Source organism: Carassius auratus, chromosome 24 (genome assembly GCF_003368295.1).
Source record: "Carassius auratus strain Wakin chromosome 24, ASM336829v1, whole genome shotgun sequence".
Classification (NCBI taxonomy): domain Eukaryota; kingdom Metazoa; phylum Chordata; class Actinopteri; order Cypriniformes; family Cyprinidae; genus Carassius; species Carassius auratus.
This window is the reverse complement of record NC_039266.1, coordinates 16,598,627-16,614,261: the sequence shown is the minus strand read 5'-3', so window position 1 is coordinate 16,614,261 and position 15,635 is coordinate 16,598,627. Positions and strand designations below refer to the sequence as shown.

The window sequence follows — 15,635 nt, the reverse complement described above, 5'->3', positions numbered from 1 at the left end:
ATTTGTTTGTGTGAAGGTGGGGGGGGGGGCATCCAGGGCAGGTGTGTATGAGCGTGTGTGTTCCCCATTATGTTTTACGGTGCATAAACTTTATGCACGCACCTGTCAGTGAACGTATCAACGGTGAAGTTTACTTTTAAATAGGAGGAGCAGCTATTATTTCTGATGGGAATTTAATGCCGTACACACTCTTAGGAGACTTGCAGAAGCGACAATAGGTAGCGTTAAGTACTGTCATTGAGGCGAAGGCCTGTTGATTGTTCATTGACTGTGTCTAGGTGTGCTGGAGTGTTTCTGTGGCATTTGCATAATACATGGGCCAAAAAACCCTGGTGATTTCGAGCTCATTTATAGCTCTTCAGCCCTCACAATTACAACCAAGGATACCTGAAACAAGCATCCCCTCCAGGGCTCGACCAGCTCCTTTGTGTGCAAGCGTAGGGGTTAAAACGGCAGAAAAATGTGGGTATTTTTCTTTCATTAGCCGCTGCTAAGGAATATCTTCTTCTGTGGACACCCTCTCACAAACCAATTAACTCGGTCTGAATAATTCATCATTCAGAGGCGACCGTGGTCCAAAAAGGAACAAACTGATAATAAGATCCAGATCCCAGTATGTACGGCGAAATAGGACAGCACAGACACCTCCAAACCTTCAGGATGCATGAAGGATCTGTGCCACAGAAGGTCATTTTCATCTCTCTCTCGCTGTCACATGCTTGTGTTTCTGATAATGCCTCATACCGTACACACTGATTCTCTCCGCTATAATACACCTCATGCCTGTCAGCTCGCTTTCCCATGACCTGCTCGAGAGATCGGCACAATACAGTCACTTCATCAGGGCTTCCTCTCCACGGCCACTGCTTAAAGCTACAGCTCCGCTTTCAGAATCTCGCCATTCTTCCCAGGAACGATTCGCTTATGACTTAATTAGTCATCATTTTGAATGAACAAGGAGTCAAGAAAGGAGATAGAGGGACGAGAAAATGGGTGGATTGATGTGGCGTGAGACTGTCTGACATTCCTGCGTGAAAGGATCATCTAACAGCTGAAGCTCGTAATCCAGCCCTGTTGATAGAAAGACATCTCTCGGACAACCTTGGCCATGTTCGAGAAGAGCTGTCCGAAAGGCCCCAAGAAATCGCTCAGCGACATCCTTTATTAAGGTATTTCCAGTAGAAACAGGAAGTTTGCGTGACACATGAAAGATTTTTTTTTTATGTTAACATGTTTACGTCACAGACCTGAACTATGATTTGCTAGTCAGTCCCAGGTTTTTTGTTAGTCTTCAGTTAAAAAGCTAACAGCTTAGCCTGCTACCTTTATAATAACACAGAATGGCTAAGAAAGGATTCTTTTGGCTAGCTATAACCATTTATTTCGATAAGTTGACATTATGACATAGCATCATGAATATATCAGTCTTGAAGAGTTTGGAAACCTTATTTTTGAAATCTTCGTTTTTTCTCGAGGTCTTTAAAAGATTCTGACCACCTTCCTCATTTCCTCCATGTTTCTTTCTTCCTCCTCTCCTCTCCTCTCGCCCCACCCTACTGGGAAAGCCATTAAGGCGTTGTCTCAAGCTTGTCAGATCATGGCCAGGCAGAGGGGAAATATTCCATCTGAGCGGCACACTGTCTTCAAGTGCTGCAATTAAGAGTGTTAGCATGCGGCCACGGTCCTGTCTGACTGTGAGGGGACAGGGGGGGTCGTCAGGCCCGTGTGACCGAACACACACATGGCTGGAAGCGAGCAACCCTGTCCTCCCCGATATGACACCGCCGCTCTGTTTGATAAAGGAAAACAGACGATTTGTACAGAAACTCCAGCGAGTGCAGAGCCAATGAGACACTCTTGTGGGTCAAGTGCTGCATTTGCATTTTGATGGGATGTTATCGAGTAATTAATGCACTAGTCAGAATGTATTACCCCAGGAGTGAATTGAAAGGTTCATTACCAAATCGCCCTCACTCCAGGAATAGGTATTTCTCCAGGCGTTTGCCTCTGACATGTTGTTCTTCTCTCTCTCTCTCTCTCTCTCTCTCTTTCTCTCCCTCTCTCTCTCTCTCTCTCTCTCTGTCTCATCGTGGCAGGCTGTAGAGGTGAACAGTGGCTCTTAATAAGGGCATTCACTTTGGAGAGCGCTCGTCATAGTAAATGTCCACATCAGGGCCTTGCCTCCTTGTCACTTTAATTGCTTCTGGAGGTTCTTAATAGGCCAGTCTTCATCAGCCCAGGCCATGTTGTGAATAACATGGGCATTTGAGGAATTCATGCTTAATAAAAGGGACCCAATTTATAAAAATGGAGTGCATTGTTTACAAAGCACACACCAAGAACTCTCCACGTTACGATTTTCCATTAGAGGAAGATGAAAATGGGCTGGGTATTGCCAGCTATGTCACAATACAAATATATCAGTATATGGAAATATTAAATATTATTAGTATTAATAATATTTAGATAATAAATATTCTTAAATATTACAGAATTCCAGTAGTTATATAAATATCTATATAGAAATTTATATAGAGTTCATTTGCAAAAACACATAACTCTGTTTTTTATTTACAATAAAAAAAAACATTTTTTTATGTTATCATGTTTTCATTGTGTTCTGTGTTAGTTTGCTGTATTTGTTTTACTTATTTTTTTTAACCTAAACAAAATAACCCAAATGCAGTTTGATTGACATTAACTGGAATTCACAGTCAAAAATCAAGATTTTTGAAAATAGTTAAAAACGGAGTTATCTGTTTTTGCAAATGAACCCTTCAAATATAAAATGTCATGGCAATTATGGATAAATAGCCAACATTAAAATTCATTGCTGTTTTGTCTAAATATATTAAAAATGAAATCATTCAAATACATGATATATTTTAGGCCATACAAAATTTACAAAAAAAATATTTTGAAATTCGCTTAGAAATAAATTGAACAGATATTTAATTATTATTTAATTATTATGCTTTTTGAATTAATTAAATTATTTGTGTTTTATGCAAATCTAAAATATGGGTAATGAGCATGCACAGAAAAATATACATCAGCCTATTCAAAAAAATAAGATATTTATATACAAGATATACAATGATTCCAGTCTTGATGTATAATGCATAACCTTTATGTACTACAGTAGAGCTTGAGATAATTCTCAAAGTACATTGCGACTGAATAAACTTAACAGCTGGGTGTATACCACCACCTAGTGTGTATTACAGCTGAATGTATGCCATTACTATAGTTTATAATACACATCTAATTTCTCTCTAGCCTCACTTATTTGGCCCCCCTCTCTCTGCTGCCAAAACCAGCAGCGTACAGAGGGAAATTTGAGTGTGCTATGAGATTAAAGGCTGAAATCAGGGCCTTGTGAGCAATCATCAATTCCCAAGAACATTCTTTCATCTTCCATTCTTCCACCCTAATGCTAACGGTTTCATGTCACAACATTGTTGTTGCTTTTATCATCCTATAATAACTCTCCTGCAAAAAAACGGGAGGGAGAATGGAAGAAAAAGAGGCTAAGAGAGGCCTGTTCTTTCTCTGCCATCACTGTAAATTTACACAAGGCCCTTTTGCTGTCACTGGAGCAGTTCCTCTTATATTAGCGGTCTTGTCTTTGGCCTGGGTTTAAACCAAGATATATTACACTAAGACATTTATAGCCATTGTTCTGTTTTCCATAATGAAATCAAGCATTGTTTCCTGCCTCACATGTTATTTTGAGCCTAATAGTCTCAGCGGGTGCGAGTGTGGTGTCTGATTTGTGCGTTGGGGACAAAATGGGGACCTGGTAGGCTCGCAAATCCCCGTCTTCCATCATCCGGCTTGTCGGTCAGCAGTGCATCAACGGCACCAAACTGCAACCCATCTCCCGACCCATCAGCAGGTCTCACAGGCCAGTGAATTCGAGCCTTTTGTTCCCACTTGGGCTGATAGGAATGAGGAGGTAGACCACGGAAAAGCAGAGCAATTTTCTGCTATTTAAGCTTGGAGAGATGGGGCTTCTTGGGAAGCGCGCGTGTGTGTAAAAGGCGTTTGGAGGGGAACGAGTTTGTATGGAGTCACTGGATGAGATTTTTTAGATTTAGGCATGCATGGAATTGGGGGTGAGATAATCGAGGATGTGAAATTGAAACCTGTCGGCTAGCAATGCTGTCCTTTACCCCAACACCACACTCACTCACACACGCAAAAAAAAGTCTGCCTTTGCGTTCATATGTGATTCTCAATGAAAAGCGCTTTGTAAACTACATAAAACTTTTTAGACTTGTTTATCCACCTTCCCAGTTCTCAATATATGCAACCTATACTAGGTTACTGCACACTATATAGTCCTTGCTAGACCAAATCATTGGGACACACTAATAGAAACTGATGTGTAATTGCCTTAAAAACAATGGCAGAGTTAATTACCTAAAAATGAGAGAAAAGACAAACATATGCAGTGCCGTCTTCCCTGTAGCTATGTCAACAAAGCCGCTAAGAGAGCTCCTTATGAAGTATGTCATGTTGTATTATTTTAATTACTGTTTGTCAGTGTAATTTTGCTTAAACTTGTTTTTTTTTTGTCTTTTACCCCAGGTTATAAAATGTTATGTGGGTGCTTTTTATTAATCTAATTTATTTGCTCGTCAAGCGAGCCATGTGATGACCGACTTCCTGCCTCCAATGACAATTGCAAACAGTAGTCTCCTTTTAAAGGTATAATCACCCATCTCTTCTAATTAGGGGAAGAATGTGCACTAGATACAAAGGGCTCTGTGAGGATGCAGCCCCGAGCAAGCGATAACTCCCATGCCTCACCGCAGCCTGATCTGGGATCGGCTTTTGGAGGCGGTATCTGACATTAGATTAAGGGAGGTTATTTGTGGAGGGGGGAGTTACTCAGGTTACATTCCTTTAAGGGAAGTGGCTTGCCGGCTGGCCGGCTGGCACCCTGTCTTCATTTCACAGGCTGGTAAAGTGAGCAAGGCCCTCTCGTATTATTCACCGGGGCAGGCTGATCGAAGCTCGGCTCGATAGCACTAAACCAGCTCATGCTCCGAAGATTTGTCTTACAAAACCTTGAAAACTGCTCTGAACATCCATACATTGATTTTTGTTGGCGGGGATCTCCGGGGCTTTCATGTAGAGGCAGGATCCATGCAGGGATGAGGAGAGGGCTTCCCCCTTCACCAGAGTGTGCCGGCAGAGCGGGGGGATTCCGTTTCAGTAACCCGGCCGAAGGAATTTAAAACACACAGGGCTACTAGAGCCACAGCACCCTGTTATGCTAAAGCCTGCTAAACACACACATACTTCAACACCTTTTATATCTAAAAACCGCATATACAGTATTGTAGTAACTTTTGTAAAAAGCTTGCACGATTGGAGAGAAGAAGAGAAACAAAAACTGAACTGTGCTGTGTGCCTACTTTTGGAAAAATGCAAGGCCACTCTTCTACGTCTTCTTAGCATCTAAGCAGATCTATTTCCTGTGGAAATTTGTTTGCAACCCAGAGTTAAAACAATATGTCTTAATGTCTTAGAAGAGTGACTTCTTCTTCATATTTGTGACTGTATATCTCACAATTTAAATTTGTCTCGCAATCTAGATTCATATCGTGCGATTTGAATTTATATAGAACAATTTGAATGTATATCTCTCAATCTGACTTAACATCTCGCAATTTAAATTAATATATATATAAAAAAATTATGTTTATATATCAACAATATCTCTTGTTGATGTGACTTTTAAGTTTTTACTCATAATTTTGATTTTGCATCTCCTAGTTTTTCAAAATATTTCTGAATATTTTTTGTTAATTTAAACTTTATCTCACAATTTTTGTTTTCTCAGAGGTGGAAACAGGCTTTTATTATTTTCCTTTATTCTCCCTTGTTCTCTATCTCTTTCTGTCTCTTTCCCCCTCTCCTTCAGTATTAATTCCTGTGCCTTTGATGTGATAAGGAAGTGTTAAATCAAAGTGAGGCCTAATTACATATCTTGGGACCGGCTGGTTGTAAGGCATTGTTCATACTGTTAGAAAGACGGGTGGCAGCGAGAGCGTGTGTAAGGGGAGGGCTCCACGCGTGTGTGCGTGTTTCTGGCTGGCAGCTGCCAGCATGTGTGCCACCTGCTATACATCTCACCATTAGCATAATCACTCTCCGGCAAATGGCAATAATAGTGTCATGCACCTCTGTGTAATTGCTGCTGTCATAATATGTGCCTGACGATTGTGTTTCCTGACTCGACATGGAGGGAAGCAAAGATCTCTGGTGCCACATTCACACTGAAGTGCCTTTGATCTGAGCCCCGGGAAGGACATCCCTCTTTTAGTCATTTGAAAGCACCTTATCAGATGCAAATCACAGGTAACCACGGTTACTTTCTGCATCACAGATTACAGATTGTTAAAACTGTAAACATGCACATGCTTGATTTGTGCTGTCTATACATTACACAAGATAATCTTGCTTGTACATTTCCAGGCAAAACTAGTTATTAAAGAAGGCAGGAGATGAAAAAGACCTTCTCTGAGAAATTTCAGTCTTGTCTGACACTGATGTTTTACATAATTAGTCCACTCACATTTTCCTTTAAGGGACGGCTAAGGCAAGAAGATGAATAGCTAATGATCGCAAAGGCCAGGGGCGGTGAAGTCAGAGTGTGAGTGACAGCCGCCGTAGCCATTGTGACGAGCTCAGACTCTAATTGGGCCTGAGTCTGTTGGTGAAGGAAAATGGACGAATCGGGAAGGGAGGGACTGGGGGGTGAACGTCACAAACAGCGGACAAGCTAAACAGGAATTCTAATGGATTGCGTGCTCAGCTTGCTGACACCTCATTGCAGCTAACATTGCAAAATTTTGCAAGGGTGGCAAAAATTATACATTTACTAAGACGACGCATGCATGTATTTTTCTCTCAGTCGGGGTGTGGGTTGTGGTTAGCCACCCCATTGTTTGATGTATGGCGACGAAATCAGGTGCGTGTTTGTGTAATAGAAATGGATGGAGGTATCGTTTTGAACGTTTGGTTTCTTTTTCATTATTCATGTACCCTTTACCTTTTTGACATTCTGACATTCAAGGACGCAAGCCTTGGTCTTGGATGGTGGATTATAAATTCTGAGCAATCCCTCCGCTAATCGTTCAGAGCAGGAGGAAAACACACTGCCTTTTTAAAGCATCTGTGTCTTAAACTGTCATTGATTAAATGTTAACTGATATACTCCAGTTGGCAATCTTGTTAGAGCTTCCAGTAGCCAAGATAGACAGTTTAGAGTCCTGGCTGATCAATATTACAGATAAAGATTTCATCCATCAATGAGCTCCCAAAACAAAAGGTGTCTGTTACCTGATTAGGTCGGCCAGAATGTCTCTCCCCCTCCGGACTGCCGACGCAGCACAAGGAGTTCCATTCGATCGGCTTCAAACATGGAGCCCATGTAATTACAGCACCAAACAGTTCCACAGATAACATGCCTTTGACTTAGCTCCGGATAAAGGTTAATCTCCCTCTGTCTGTCCGGCGAGATGGGTCTGGGCTTTATATATTTATTTAAGTCCTCCGCTAAGGCCAGGGCCAGGGGCTGTTAGCGTGGAGCCTGTGAGGAAAGAGTTAGAACCTCCTGCATACCAATGCCAGCACAAATGACTGAATCGATGGCGGAATGGCCACTGCTGTTTAAGAGTATCAATAAATGTTCCCTTATTTCCTCCTCAATGGCTAAGTGTTGTAGTTAAAAGTCCAACAGATGTCTTAATTGAAAGTTAATTTTAAATCAATGCAGAAAGTCATTTAAATATTGATCACGCTCTTTTGACTCAAATTGTATGTGGACCGCCCGGGCCTAGCATAATTCGCCCATCGTTCCTCTTTTTTTTTTAAAACAACTTTGTTCAAATTCAATCAATAAGCCACAATTAGTATGTTGTGAAACTGCCATTGACACTTCCTAAAGGCCTGCAGGCAATTTCATTGTCTTTTGTGATGCAGAAACAATGTCTCCTTAATTATAAAGTACATTTATGGCGTTTTAATTGTGTTGGGTTATCGTAAAATCAAACAGAAGATCTCTCTAATGCAAAAACTTCATGTTTGAATGCCTTCCTGTCCCTTATTTTAGGTTCAAGGCAATTAAAGAGACTTATGGGCCCCCGAAAGCAGGGCATCTGCTGTACTTCTGATTTTCTCTGTATCAGGCAAATGGAGGCAAGCACGGGGAAAAAAATAGGGAGAGAGAGAGAACAGGGAACATTGTCAGAGGCCTCTGTCTATCAGGGTAATCTTATTTATTTAAAGCATATGTCTGCTGGTACTCCTTTGTCAGGGTCTATTAGGGGGCAGTGCAGCCCATATGACATTGTTTAGCAAGTAATGAAATGGACATTTTTTGCATGTTTTTATAGAGTTGGAAGGGAGTGCACATACTCATTCATTTCCCTCGATGGATGCCATCTCCTAGCCATCGCTGCAGATCGAGCTGCACGGCTATTGTCAGGCCTGTTACCATTCAGAAATGTGGTCTGAGATTTTGCCTAATTAGATGTGGCCACGGAGAACTTTGTTTCTAAACCCCTCAAGGAATTCGCCAAACGTTAGCATGGCCACTGTAACCTGTAAATGACCCCTGTTTTGATCGATCATAATAACTTGCTTATGGAATTTGCTATTGTAGTCAGTTTTGGTACTTTCCAGTCCACGGTTTTCCCTCTGTCTTTTCTTTTCGAAGGATGATGCAGCTCTCTGTGTATATTTGAAAAATCTGCATGCATGCCAGACCGCTTTTTCAGTCGTCTGTGTCTCCTCGCTATGCGGTCAGGGGTTTGGCTGAGGCTTTCTGGGTTTCCAGAGCAGACCTGCACAGGGGTGACAGATAGGTCTTATTCGTCTGATAGAGTTGAGCAAGAAAATAGATCTAGAGCTGGTTACTTCATTAGGTTCTCTCATTGATTGAACCTCCTGCTGAAGTGATGCTGCAGCCTCCTCTGATAACTGCTGGTAATAGAACAAAATGAATTCTTATCACAGAGATTGGAAAGGCCATTAACCCTGGCCCCCAGTGCTTTTCAGACGTCACAGACAGGAAGCCGTGCGGTGCGCGGGAGGAAAAAAAACGCCATGCTCCGTCTGAACCGAGGTCATGTTGGCGGCCGTGTGTGAAATTTCCAGCCCTTTTGGCTCCTGTGTAGATGAAATGACTACCCGGGCAGATGTTTATAATCATGTCCTGAATAAATATTGGATGGAGAATGATAAAAAAAGGAGAGAGAGAGCGAGAGCAAGGAGGGAGGGGGGAGAACGAAACGAGGAGGAATCTTTTTATATTATTTTCAAATATTAAAGTAAGCCCGGCCGCGGTGCCTCCTTTCTCCGGATGCCTCAGGTTATCCGAATGGCACGGACACAAAAAGCCTTTTTGTGTACGATGCAGGTGTTTGGGGTTTGTCTGTAGAAACCTTTGAAGATGCATTCTTTAAAAGATTTAATGCTAGTTATTTGGAAGCATTAATATCCCTTATGCGGGCGAGTGCAGAAACAGAGGTCTGCAGAAATGAAGGGGGAAATTTGTGTTGGTGCAGCAAAAGCAGAAGCTTTAATCTTCATCATGTTTCTTCATTTGATGGAGGTGATTAATGGTTTAGAGTGCTGGTGGCATAGGAAAACTTTCTTGGATGAAAGTAACTGACAGCAACAAAAGACATTTTCTGACTGCTGATGCATAAGGTGTACTGCAGTGGAAGTGTGCTTGTCTCAGAGAAAAGTGACCGTATGAAGTAATGAACACTCTTTATTTAGTCAAAAATTCGAAATGAAATATTCTTTGCATTATTAGCAAACAAGTGCCAAAGGACCACTATTATACATGGTTGCTTGATGTTCTTACAAATGGGCTTTTTGCAGTGAAATTCAAGGATTTTAAAAATGACATACTGTAAAATATTAGACAAGAACATTTTTCACCAATTATCACAAAACCTTTTGGTTAATACGCAGTCTACTTGGACGTCTCCACAGGTCCCTGCAGCAACAGTGTGAATGTGCAGAGCAGCTTTCTTGTGTCTCCCAGCAGCAGCAGCAGCGCTGTGAAGGGAAACGGGCCCGCTCTCCGCGTGGATGTTTAGTATTTTAGACATGGTACATTAACGGCATCTGGTTAAGATCTAAATGCTTGTTAAATACACTGAAATTTGGAAAAAGAAGGGAGCTTGAAAAAAGATTTGAGTAGGGGGGAAGGTGGATCAACAAGTCAGTAAAGCTTATTATCCTGAAAGTATTACAACTGGCCCTTAACAAAGTAGTACAGGGTTTCGAGTTTCAAAGATTCCTTTAAAACGGAGCGGCTCAAATGAAAACCATGGGGCAAAAGAATGTGACATCATGAAAACCGTGGGCAGCTCAGAGCCAACCTGTGGTGTGCTGGGAAATTAGTGTTCCTTACACCTCAACAAGACGAGACAGTCCAGAGATCATAATTACAGCCAGATTGCTTTTTCACAAATGCTGAAATCAGTAAAATTATAAGAAATGACAATCATATGGAAAACTTGTTTTTTATTATTATTACGAATAATAACAGTTTAATTTTTAGTTTAAAATTAATAGTTTATTATTATTATTATTATTTAATTACATATATATATATATATATATATATATATATATATATATATATATATATAAAAATTGTAAGTTTGCAAAAATGCAATCTGGGTTTAATTAATTTAAAGTAATACTACCATTTATGATTACCTAGCTTCAATGAGTTCTTTATTATTCTTTGTTGAGATCCATAAATTAACCGTGAGTCTTAAGGTGGAGGTGAGGGACACATTTTAATGAGCGCAATCATTTTTGGGGGTACCCACAGCTGTGTACGGTGGGTGTCTCTTTTACTGGCTGGATAATGACCGGACTGAGGTGTTATAGTCCCCAGGAGGAGAGAGATGGAGCAGCCTGCCCTCCACGTCCGTCATTACACTCTCTCTATACCGGACAGACCCGGCACTTTAATCAAAAGAAGGTGTTGGCCGTCAAATTTATACATTTCCATGGGTTTCTTTTCTGTTTTTCTTTTTGTAGGTATGGTAGTTATGCGAAGAGAACTGGTACATTTTGATGAGGCCAAAACACAGCATTGCTTTAATTGCGACGCCTTCTTGACCCCGGTCTCCCTCCAGCGTGCCGATCATCCCACATCAGAGCAGGTCTCACGGGAGACTGGCGAACAGAGAGTCGTCGGAGATGTGTGGTTGATGTGTTTGTGGGTTTCGCTTGAAAGGGATGGCGGGGGCAGTAAAAGTTGTCTATGGCTCTGCTGTTTGCGATTAAGTTTGATGGGCAGAAAGTATGCCGAACCCCCCTCGCACCCCTCCAATGCTGCTGACATGCTGCCTCTGTAAAGCATTCAGATTACTCAAACTGTTGCCAGGGTCAGGCGCGGGGCAGACACCGCTATGATGTATAGGAAAGCATGTCTGGGAGTTTCTCGCGCTCTTGAAATGCATACCAGAAAAACTGCAGAACACCCTGCTAAAAGACGAGGGAGCGAGAGAGAAGGACAGTGGAAGGAAAGAGAGAAAAAAAATGCCGTCTGATGAGACCCAGATGATAGCGACCCATCCTTTTCTTCTCTTATTCCTTCTGTTACTACCTTCATAATTCGCCCTTTTCTTTTTCGTGACACTCCATGTTTTATTAATGCATTCCACGATCGCCTTAAAAATTTGATGCCCCCCCGAGGTATAGATGCTCACTAGCACTTTGACACTTCATTTCCCAGCTAGGGGGACTGGGTCAGTAAATCTAGCCGACTGAAGAGAGTGCCTCATGCTGCAGGAGGGAGGAGGAGAGGGGGCGAGAGAAGGGGGAGGTGCCAAAGCCTGCCCCCTGTACCCTTAGGGTGTGACATTGTGCTGTGGTGTTTGTGTATGAGTGTGCGTGTGTGTTTGTGTGTCTCTTTTATTAACCGACCTGAAATCTGGTCATGATCACAGACATCCAGCTGGTCCTAACCCCCATCTGCCTACTGAAGCAGAGCACTCTCTCTCTCTCTCTCTCTCTCTCTCTCTCTCTCTCTCTCTCTCTCTCTCTCTCTCTCTCTCTCTCTGATTAGCCCTCTGTCCTGACACTGGCTTAAGCTCTGTCCAGAGCTCCTTTGCCCCACAATGCCACCTTCCCTCATAACACACACCCCTAGTCCTGCCTCCACTTCAAATGAAAGGAAGTGAGGCACACAGAGCGAGAGACATACTTCATGCAATGAAATGTATACATTTGACGTGTAGCTTAGTGATATGTTGTTAAATTATTTTTAATGGCTGTATTTTTTAGATTATTTTTTATTTTACTTAGAAGTTTTTAAATTTAGCGTCAAGATAATTGTGGTTGAATAAATATTGCAATCAAATTCACTGTATGATTAGCTAATTAATTGGGTTTTGTAATTATATTTAATATTTTCTAAAAACAAAATGACATTATATTTTCAGACAAAAAACATGGAATAGACTACAGTGAGTGTAGTCAAAGACATTTTTAAGTCATTTTTTGAGGATGCATTTCTGCATAGTCATTTATATATAGTCAAAATATTTTTTTATAATACTTTATAATGTGTTATAATTATTATCGAATTTAGTAGTAGTAGTGTATACATAAAAAAAACCTGTATATTCATGGAAAAGACACCACAGCATCTTCTATCCTAAAGCACAAACGCTGCAATTTATGCCATTTATTTTTGTAGAAATGCGGCATGTACATCTAAAGATACGCCTCAACTGTCTTAACATACACACACACACACACACACACACACAGACAGTGCCTTTGTTTCAGGATGTATTAGAACACACCGTCACCGCATGTGCGCCAAAATAGCAATTTTTGCAGCCGGCTGCCAGCAGTGACAGGAGATATTTCATCCTGTTGTCAGAATATTATTAATAAAACATCAGGACTAGAGTGCAGCACAATTTTTCCTTTCAATCACTCCCAGCATCTGCCATAAAAATTTCATGCTGTATATAATTTCCACTTAATGTATTGCACTTAAAACATCGGTGCCAGCGCCGTGTGGGGAGTTTTAAAGGGTTAATTATATCATGTATCCGCAGAGTCGCTCTGCTTACCAAACAATGACTTGAGTGATTGTATGCAAATATACCAGTGACCTTTTTGCCTCCCCGTGGTCAATTTATATGGTTATTAAGGTTTTATAAAATGGATGAGCGCAGCACTTTGAACGCCATTTTCCTGCCTCATGTTGTCCTAATTTATTTCATTTCTCGCGGGGTCTTCCGAAATATGTTTATTTCTTCCCCTCGCTCTCTGTCTCTCTCTCTCTCTCTCTTTCTTTCTTTCCCTGTCGTGTGCCGTGTGATGGAAGCTGCATGGGGTGGAGGGGGAAAGACAGGAGTGGTTATCTGGCATTACTCAGCCTGCTAAAAATTCATTAAAATGTGACATCAGCGCAGTGAGAGACAAATGCTCTCTGGATGAAAGGGAACAGTAGGCCTTTCAGGGATTAGAGGCACACGGCCTCGACCTATCACCTAACAGCATAAACAGATTAATCCACTGGCAGTACTGCAAAGATACACAGAATTATTAAACACGAGGGGGGGGGCTGATTGAGCTTACAGAAAAATTTCCATGTAATCTGCCCAGTGCTAACAATCTGGAGAGGTGTGTGAAGAACATTCATATTTCAGAGTGTCCCGGGTTCAATGAAACCAGATGGACCCCACTGCACCAATGTCTTGTGGTATATTTTGTAAACACACACACACACACACACACACACACACACACACGCACACCAAACATGGCAGACGATTCAAAAGCAGTCGCCCTAACCTCTAGTGGGTAACCAAGTGCCCTTCCTGTGTTCAATTGTAGAAGAACCAGGTGAAGACAGCGAGGAATCACCACAAGCCTCCTCATTGGCCGCGGCCGAGGACAAAGTCTCGAGCAAGAAGGACGCCATAGAAGGCAACACAACAGAGAAGGACTCCAGTAAGACCTTTAGTTTTGGTCTTTTCTTTTTCCCTGGTACCCTCTCTCCTGTGTCACTTAGTCACTAACACACACTGCTCCTACCTGTTTTGCTCTTCTGTTCTCTTCCAATGGGGCTTTCCCTGTTACTAACAGCTGCATGTGTGGGTTGCATGTGAATGCTATCAGTAGCCTCCCGCTGACCCATTTTAATCATAGCCATCTGATAGCAGAGATGTGGATAAAGGCAAAGAATATTCCGCAGTGACCACCAAGATTATTTTTTTTAATCAAATCAGTTTGTGCGCTTGTAATTTTTAAGCGCCTTTCATTAATCTTTGCTGTTCTTGCGATTCCTCTGATGACATATTAATTTTGTAGAAGCATAGGATTAGATAGCGCTCGACTGTATAGTTTTGTAACCTTTCTTTTTAATTCAAGCAGTGCACCACCTATCAGAGCTCATTGTCCTCGAACTGCAGATCTGCGTACACGTCTGACTGGTAGCACATTAGCAAGGGCAACAATCCTTACAAAACAGCGTTGTGTTGAGATCAGGAAACAGCCCCTGGAGCTAGCATCTGGCATCACTACCTAAGGCTCCGTTATATTTGATTTGCCAAATAAGAATTCATATGTGCTTTTTTATGTATGAGATGGAAATATATGGTCGAAATGAATATTACATTAGGCGTCTTTTCATGCACACCATACCTAGCTACATAATGTTGGGTTCAATGGAGCAGAGGAAATGCTGAAACAGGACAGAGCCTATTAGTTTAGCCAGTCGTTTATCTTTTATCCATATAGCCATGACAGGCTTGTCTGAGGCAGCTCGTACTCAATGCATTTACATGACCTATTACATGCGGCGTCATTCAACGCTGCGGTCAAGATGCAGATCCTACTTAAACTAGCATTCTTAAACCTTTATATGAATATACACATGCTAACTTTTGTGATCGATGGTGTGTTTTAATTTTTCAAGGCTGCAGTATTTAACTTGAAAAAAAAAAAATATTTTTATATATATATATATATATATATATATATATATATATATATATATATATATATATATAAATTCTAATCCATTACTTTGAGAAGCGGTCAGGATGGGTTGCTCTGTTGAACCCACATGTTAAATGTGATTTTGGGCCAAAGGAATAAATCCCTAATGTGGGTTTGCATTTAAAACACCAGACACCTGCATGTTAAAGATTATACATAGAGATATTCACAATATTCATCTTCACAGGCAGCATCTTTCATAACATCCCATTTATTTTGTCATTTTAATCTAGTGTCACTGTGGATTAATTATAATCCAAACTGCATTTCCCATGCAAATGTCTTAATCTGGATCAACTCCAGATTACTTTGTGCTCTGTTTAGATGTAGCATGGAAGCATGTCAGTGTGTTGGCTTTAGGCTAAAGGGATAATTCAGCAAACACAAGCAAAGATGAAAATTAGCTTGTCATTATTGCTAAGAACATTTTCTGCATACCTGCTGTAAATTAGCAGGGAAATTAAATATTGTTTTCAAATCAGCTCCTTATGAAATTTAAAACAGTTCAGCTGAATTAAATAAAATTCAAGACGGATCAAATTCTGCATATTTACCATTAGCAT

At 41.1% G+C, this 15,635-nt stretch overlaps 1 protein-coding gene across 1 annotated transcript in view; it reads left to right on the top strand.

The window, feature by feature from the left end:
* The window catches only part of LOC113042438 (zinc finger homeobox protein 4-like), a 75,448-nt gene that overhangs the window by 45,723 nt on the left and 14,090 nt on the right, over positions 1–15,635 (top strand). The window contains 1 exon segment of the mRNA XM_026201304.1: positions 13,906–14,022. Coding sequence (XP_026057089.1) covers positions 13,906–14,022 — 117 coding nt within the window.